This window comes from Puntigrus tetrazona, unplaced genomic scaffold (genome assembly GCF_018831695.1).
Source record: "Puntigrus tetrazona isolate hp1 unplaced genomic scaffold, ASM1883169v1 S000000397, whole genome shotgun sequence".
In the NCBI taxonomy this organism is placed as follows: domain Eukaryota; kingdom Metazoa; phylum Chordata; class Actinopteri; order Cypriniformes; family Cyprinidae; genus Puntigrus; species Puntigrus tetrazona.
In genome coordinates, this window is record NW_025048050.1 from 144,472 (window position 1) to 152,500 (window position 8,029).

At 39.7% G+C, this 8,029-nt stretch overlaps 1 protein-coding gene across 2 annotated transcripts in view; it reads right to left on the bottom strand.

Annotated features, from left to right (window-relative positions):
* Window positions 1-3,026: 3,026 nt before the first annotated feature.
* Window positions 3,027-8,029, bottom strand: part of mn1a (meningioma 1a) — a 13,611-nt gene continuing 8,608 nt past the window's right edge. For both annotated transcript variants that reach the window (XM_043231628.1, XM_043231627.1), the window contains exons 5-6: window positions 5,460-5,516; window positions 3,027-4,338 (exon numbers count right to left, since the gene is read on the bottom strand). In XM_043231628.1, the coding sequence (XP_043087563.1) occupies window positions 5,506-5,516 (11 nt within the window). In that variant the 3' untranslated portion in view covers window positions 3,027-4,338; window positions 5,460-5,505. The remainder of the gene's footprint in view (window positions 4,339-5,459; window positions 5,517-8,029) is intronic.

The following is an 8,029-nucleotide window of genomic DNA, read 5'->3' on the forward strand; positions in this document are numbered from 1 at the left end:
GAACGCAAACAAAAGGAAGTTTCAGACGACCCGGGTGCGCGTCCACCCTAATGGGGACGGAAAGAAAAATATAAGGATTGCGAAGCATTCCCAAGCACAAGAGATCCTCTCCATCCCCCTTTCCTCATGAAGAAGAAGAAGAAGAAGAGAAAAAAAAACTGAGAAACGTCTCTCCCCTTTCAAGCAGCTTGCTTTTGGATGAGCTCTCCTTAAAAAGATAGCAAAATCTTTGTTTATTCCCATTGTTCGAGAGGTGGGGGGTGGATTTTCCCCCTCTCTTTCTCTCTCTATGCTGATTTCCATCGGCTCTGCCCAGCTATTTAAGTGTGTATTGTGAAGGCTGACCTATGAAAAATTCAGAGGACAGACAAGAGACCCAAGCCAGTGGCCCTCCACTGTTGGGCTCCTTGGGGATCGCCGGACTGTGGGAGACACTGCCATTTGCACACCAATTGCTGAATCCCATTCTTGAAGCCAAGCTGGGCTTAGATACCCCTCCTCCTTCTCCTCCTCCACTCTCTGTCCCGTTCTCCAGCAGTCCCACCATGGTGTTCCTCTGTGAGGGGAGATGAATAGGAAAACCTGCTTTGGGACTGAATGAATGCACAGACTGTCAAAGCTCTCAAAGGCCTGCAATTTTAGAGCCACTTGTGTTGCATATTAACATGTATGTGAGGACTAAACCATGTGGTCGCGCTCTGGCCGACGCACGCGCTGCGTGGGGAATGGCAAAGCCATTGGCGTCTTAAACAAACACAGAGAACCCGAGCGCTATCTTGCCTGGAAGAGCGAAACGGCTTAATGTTGGATGCAGAACAAATCAAATCAGTTTTTAATAAGCTTAAGTGAGACGTAATGACATCAGGAGGCCGGATTAATTAAAATGCAGAGTTTGCCGATCGATTAAACCCAACTCTGGGGCTTTCTAAAAACGTGCAGATCTAATTTGAGCATTTAGAAACTCGCTTAAACGTTTGTTCACGTTGGCACGGGGACCGAATTAGTTTTTTCGTAAATACGCCTAAAAGCGGCTCTCCTAATGACAATCAACAATAGTAAAAGCAGAGGTTTGCAGTCATCTCCAAATGGGAAAACTGTCTCACTGTAGCTCCAGTAAATTGGAAAAACAAGAGCAAGAATGTCTGGCGCCAGCCAAAGAAAATGCACCTTCGGCCTAACTGCACTAGGACATTTTTCAGACTGCGTTTCCTGTTAGAGATTCCGTCTCTTAGACGGTGCGTCACTCCTGGGAATCAGAATCGCCGTGGTATTGACTGCTTCTCTCTGTTGCGCTGGAATAGAGACGCAAATATCAGCGAAGACGTGTAGAGAGCACAAAACACACGACCGCTGATACGAGACCGTGACACTGCAACTGGAAGTTTTTGTCACATTTGTGCTCCGTTTCTCAATTTTTTGGGATTAAATAAGATAAGTCAAAATCAAATGGTGGGTTACAACCCAAAAAAATCTGTTGCGGGTCTGTTCTGATCATCAAGAGCTAAATGCTAAATTCAAACAGTAAAAAGCAAGTAGTTATATAGCCATGCATAGTTAGGATAATAACATTAATGGGGAAATAAACCTGTTGAAGAGGAGAGAACACCCAGCATGTTTTCATTTGAGGCTGTGCAATCACACATATACATATACATACATATATATATATATATATATATATATATATATATATATATATATATATATATATATATATATATATATATATATATATATATATATATTACATATACATATATATATATATATATATATATATATATATATATATATATATATATATATATATATATATATATATATATATATAATTTGATTGCACATTTATATATTATAGATAAATAAAAAAAAAGGTATATTTGAATAGATAATATTAACGTATTTATTATTTTATGGAAAAAACTATTTGATTTAGGTGATTGAAGTGGAAAAAAAAGAAAAAAAAAAGATTGTCGAATTAAAGCACAGAGAAGACAAAACAAGTTACTAAATGCTGAAATTACATCTCCACACATTTTTAGAAAGCCCCAAAGTTAGGTTTAATCGATTAGCATACTATGCACTTTAATTAATCTGGCCTCCTGATGCCATAATGCTTCACTTTATGCTTATATATATATATATATATATATATATATATATATATATATATATATATATATATATATATATATATAAGGCAAGGCTCAAACTCATTTCACTAATTCTTCTCCTAATAAAATCCCAAGCGGGTCACATTCTGTTGATGTTTACGCGTTTACAAAGTTGTTCATGTCACGTTGAGCGTTTCGCATATTCCTTCTCGGGCCTATGCGGTTCATGGTAAAGCACTAAACGTCAGCGTTTTGTTTCTGTTCAATACGAGCGCTGAAACAAAACCGGTTGAGGAGCGCTGAGCTATAACATCTGCTTAGCGTAATCAGCACATGTTGTGTGCGTACACATGCACTTTATACATTCTTCCAGGAAACGGTTTCCAAGGTTTAGAAAGGGCCCTTCGCAAACACACTACGATTTGCACTTTACATCCTTGAACTAGTTCCACTATCAATAAGCAGTGATTTACATAAAGAATACCGGAGTAATCACGATCGATACTCGGGAGACTTCACCACCCAAAGCCAGCGGTCTCGAAGCTCGTCCAAACCACTGGAGATTTGTAGCCGAGCATTTCACAAACAGTCTCCTCGTTTGACTTCTCCCTCTCTCTCTTTCTCTCTCTCTCTCGATCTTGGTTGAAAGTATTTTCCCACTGTTTAAGATTAGTTCAGGGTAAACATAAAGACAGCATTTCTCAGGCATATCTGAAACCCGGTGCCCCCTAATCAAACAAAAATGGATGTAATCGTACTTTTAAAACAATCCTCGTCGCCATTTAGGAGCTTCAAGCGGTAGCTACGGAGAGCGTACTAATTTGGGTTTTCTCTTGGGAAGAACGCCACATTTCATAGGAAAATATTGAATGAGATGACGGCCGAGGACAGAGGAATCGGGGAAAAAAAGCATAATTTACAACATATTTATTGTTAATAAGTGATTCATAATATACAGGTTATTTACAAAAAACTCTGCGGGCACAAATAACTTCACTTTAAGCTTCGTGTATATCACAATAATGAGAGAAAAACGGAGAAAAGAGGTAGAACAAGGAAACAGAGAGGTGTCGAAGACCAAAAAATTGGTTAAAGACCTTTTTCTCTCCAGAAGAAAACCTATTTTCTTAAAAGGAAAGTCTTTTGTCTCCAACCATTGTCCTCGCTTGAATAGCCTGCCAATTCCGACTAAACATATTCACCATCAGTTGGTTTAAAGGCAGAGGGAAGCTCAGGGTCTCAATGGAGGCTTGGTAAAGAGGGAAAACCCAAGCAAAGGAGAGTTTCGACTTGAAACAATGGCATTCCGATGCCGGCCAGGCAGGTCACAAAGGGATGTTCTCAGGGTGAATATCAAATTTCCAAAAACAGTAGGGAGAGGACAGAACCCCCACTGGCCTTTCAAAGTCAAAAGGTTGACCCACCACAGACAAGGAGCCTGCTGCTGGAGACCCCGGAGAATGGGAAGCTTTATAACACTCTGCTTCCCTCTCGTGCGAAGGAATTCGGTCTCTATTGGACGGCGGCTCGCTGTCAGGATTCTGGGAGTTGAAAACAAAACCAAAAAAAAAAAAAAAAAAAAGATAGAGAACGTAACGTAACCGAAAAAGATGGATTAAAAGCGACGCTGAAGTTCACAAATAAAAAAGGAGCTTCGCTGAACAAACAGGGATAATAAATATTTATAGAGAGAGCGGCACGCTCTAGGACTAACTAGTTAAACCCTCACTTGCAAGTCTTGCAAAAAAAAAAAAAAAAAAAAAAAAATGAGGTAATCCCAGCAAAAGTGGAACTTTATAGAAGATAAAAATACACTAAAAGCAACTGAGCCTCGCTGTCCAAGATTCCAGTCTGGTGTGCTTGTGTATTTCCTGTATCCCATTGTCTCTCGTCTCCAGTCCATCTAAAGAGACTTTGTTGGCCCGAAGACTCGTTCTACGGACACCCGGAGAGTTTGCGGTTTCTCTGGGGCTAGTAAAAAAAAAGTATCCAATTACTGCTGGAAAACACCAAGCCGGCCATCATCCTTACAGTTACGGAAAGCAGCCAGCGAGGTCCCAAAGTGGTTAGAGTTGTTCTGGATGAGTTTAAGTCGCATCTGGAAGTGAGAGGAACAGCAGGGGCCCCTCCGTCCCCCTCCCCACCCCGCGTCCCGAGGTTTCCGGACACCGCGGGTGGCTTCCTCCAGGTCCCCCCCCACCCTCACAGCGAGATCGTGCAGCACCTGTGGAGAGATGCGACACATGTCAGTCATCCTGTCGCCATGGACGGCTCGCAGGAATAGCAACGGGAGCCGTCGCGCTCAAGCGGCGGGAGACAGATGAGCGGCGGCTGCGGCTCATTCCGTGGAAATTAAGTGAAACGGTACAGATCACGGCGCGCCGCGGCCTTGGTTTGCGAAGTATTTTTCACATTCGAAAAACGCCCGAACCAACGGGCTTCCGACACAAACTCCGATCCAAAGGAATTCATATCCCACGATGCATTGTGACTGATGCATTCTGATCGAAGACGCGATTAGCATAGAATCAGTTAGCTAAAACCGCACAATTGCTTGCAATAAAGCGACTGAAATAAAATAAAATTAAATAAAATATGCAAAACCTAAAAACTGCTGAAGTGCTTCTCCTTTGTAGAAATGTGTAACCTGAATAAATCAAATCAAAAGAGGAATAAAAACTATAAAGATTTTTACAAATTTTCTAAAAGTAAAGCTAAAAAGATAAAAACTATTATAGTTTAATCAATGACACTAATGCTAAAGAATATTTTAAGTATATTTAAAATTATTTAAAAGTATACAATTAATTTCTCATTTTTATTTAGTTTAACTTGATTTACTATAATAAAGCTAAAACTAAAATAAAATTAATTAACAATAACTACGCAGACATGCTTTTAAAAATGCTTTCGATCACAATGAATCAGCTGTTATGAACAATATTATATATATATATATATATATATATATATATATATATATATATATATATATATATATATATATACACACACATTGAAAAGGTGTATTGCATCATTCTAATATAGAAGTAGTTTGAGAGTCTGACTTGATTACATCATTCGCAATGCTTCATGGGAGTGGGCGGTGACTGATGAGCTTTTTTGGAGCAAATTCTGTTTCCATGGTAACAGAGAGCTCTCTGATTGGTGGATCGTTCTCTTGGATCTTCACAGAGAATTTGGCTACTAAACATGATTTTTTTTTTTTTTTTTTTTTGCATGAATTTGAAATCACATAAGCAAATATCACTTCAGAGCTCATCTTGAAAGTTCTATTTAAAACCCGACTGTCTGATACACATCTGATAGACTGGACTGTCTTACCTTTTTTTTTAGTGAAATGCTAAGGAGAGCCAGCAGAAGAGCGCTCCTACCCATGTCCTGTGAGGAGATACAAGCGAAAAAAAAACATTAAAATCACATCGCACATGTTTAGAATAAAGAAAAAACGAATGGGAACGAAACATTAAGGTGAAGGAAAAGTTTAGAAAAACACAGTTTTTGTGATCTTTTTCTATTTTGACAGATTGACGATTGATGGAAGATATATATATATATATATATATATATTTTTTTTTTTTTTTTTTTTTTTAATGTAGGCACGATGTAAAGGCCATAATTTAAATGCAACTTGACCAAGTACAGAACATATGTAAAAAGAAAGTCCTACGTAACTCAAATTTAAAAAGTACACGCGCGCACAAAATAAATTGTGCTATTTTGTGATGTCATCTTTTTACTGTGTTAATTAGCCATTTACGAAACCTAATCAAACTAACCCGACTGCAGTTTGATTGAGTTTCACTGGAATGCACAATAACAAAAAACCTCCCAAAAAAAAACATGATTTTTGAAAATTGTTAAAAACGAAGTTATCCGTTCTTGCAAATAAGCTCTTCGTATATAGGCTGCGATATAAAGCGTGCCCTATAGCGCGCCCTGAATGACTCCGGTATCTATTCATACTCCCCATTCAGTCGCATTGCGCGGAAAAGAGCAGCCGGGACCCTCTTCAAACTCTCTTTTGTGCGCCGCAGAAACCCTACGGTTCGTAAAGAAACGAGGGCGAGCAAACAGTGACAGAACGGCGGTTTTTGCACGAACTGCTCTTTTTAAACTCCATCTTGCGAATCATCCCGACAGTGCAGACTTCATTACTCAAACGCCGGGATTGTGTCCATATCATTGTTAAGCGCTTATATTGCGAGTCTCTCAACAGCAGCCAACAGAACTGCAGGGGACGCAGTGGGTGCCTCCCCACACAAGAGCGTGGAAATAGCTTGGCACCGGCGCGCTCTTTTACATAAACTAGTCCCTCCAGAACCTGTTTTTATATGCTGTTATATGGTTTGAATTTCCATTGACAAATTAGAATGAAATTATTCTAAAATATTCTAAAGAGAGCGCGGGACCCAGGCCAAGGGATATGAAAGAGCTTTTCACAGTTTTCGAGGGCCCAAAGCACTAAAGGAGTTTCACATCAGAGCCCTGGGGCCGTTCTCCCCCTCCTCCTCCTCCTCCTCCTCCGCCGGCGCGCAGCGGACAGGGATCGCCTTCATGAGCGCCGGGCCTGGATCTGGAGAGGGGAAGGGCTGGGAAAGCGGGCCAGCTGTGGGGCCCAGTCTGGATGGCTGACTGCTGTCTGGATGGCTGACTGCTCTGTCTGGCTCTTAGACGCGTTCTCTTGGCCAGCGCAACACATGCACTAAAGCGCACGCATTGGAAAAGCAACACCCTTCTGCTCCATATGCCGTTCACAGGCAGGCTCTGGTCACTTACAGACGACGGGGGGGTGGTTGGTTTATGTTTCTGTGGGTGGGGTTGCTACGAAGAAACATTAACGATCTTAGAGACACGTATGACAACAACAACATATGAGGTGACGCGGAAAATTTACATCTGGCATCGGAGCTCGAGGGATGACCCATTCGTGACGGGCTTCGAAGATGCATTTTAGATCCCGTTATTCACTCGCCTTTACTTCTCCTTCACCTAAGCTTTCGGTTCAGCTGAACTTCTTCGAAAAGTAACTACAAACCAATCGTGAAAACCAAATGTATTACCGCACAAGGTTTCAAAGCAGTGTTCATATTTTTTTATGTCCGGCATAAATAGCGTAAAATAGAGAGCCTGGATGGGGATTTTCAGTGATGGAATACAGAAGAGAAATCATTTTCATTTTAAGGAAAAGAGCAGCTTGGACATTTTCCCTAATATCTCCTTTTTGGCTACAATTTTTAAAAGTGCATTTTAGCTTGCTCTCTTTCTTTTGTTTACTCTGTTACCATAAAAAATCTTCCTCTTCATCAAAGTTCTTTCAAATGTCTTTCATGCTTGTTTTTGGCTGTAAATGCTATTCGAGTGAAATGAAGTAAAATGGCTTAGTTTTGTGCTTTTAGCAACACACATTTCTTTAGAGAAATCCTTAATGTTTATGTTTACATCTTAATTCCTTACAGTTGCATTTAACAGATTACAGCTAGCCGATAATGTGATTTTTTTATTTAATTGAATATAGTCTACAGAGATATATATAGGTATTTTGTTTGTGTTTGGCGGTATGAAAATCATCATCCTTTTTAGTTTTAAGAAAAAGAACAGCTTGAACTAATATCTCCTTTTCCACTGCAATTGGTAAAGTAGTATTTTAGCCCCAAATTAAAATTTAGTCAGTATTTACTCTTTACCCAAGTCATTCAAATCCACACTATTTTCTTTTTTTTTACTTTGTTAAACACAAAAAAATCGTCCTCTCCACAGAAGCCCTCAAGCCCTTTAGTGCTTGCATTTGATTGAAAAAAAATCATGTAAAAATACGAGTACAAATTTAATTTGTTAGGTGAAGTCAAATACGTTTGTATAATGTTTTTAACTGTACACATGCCTTGTAACTG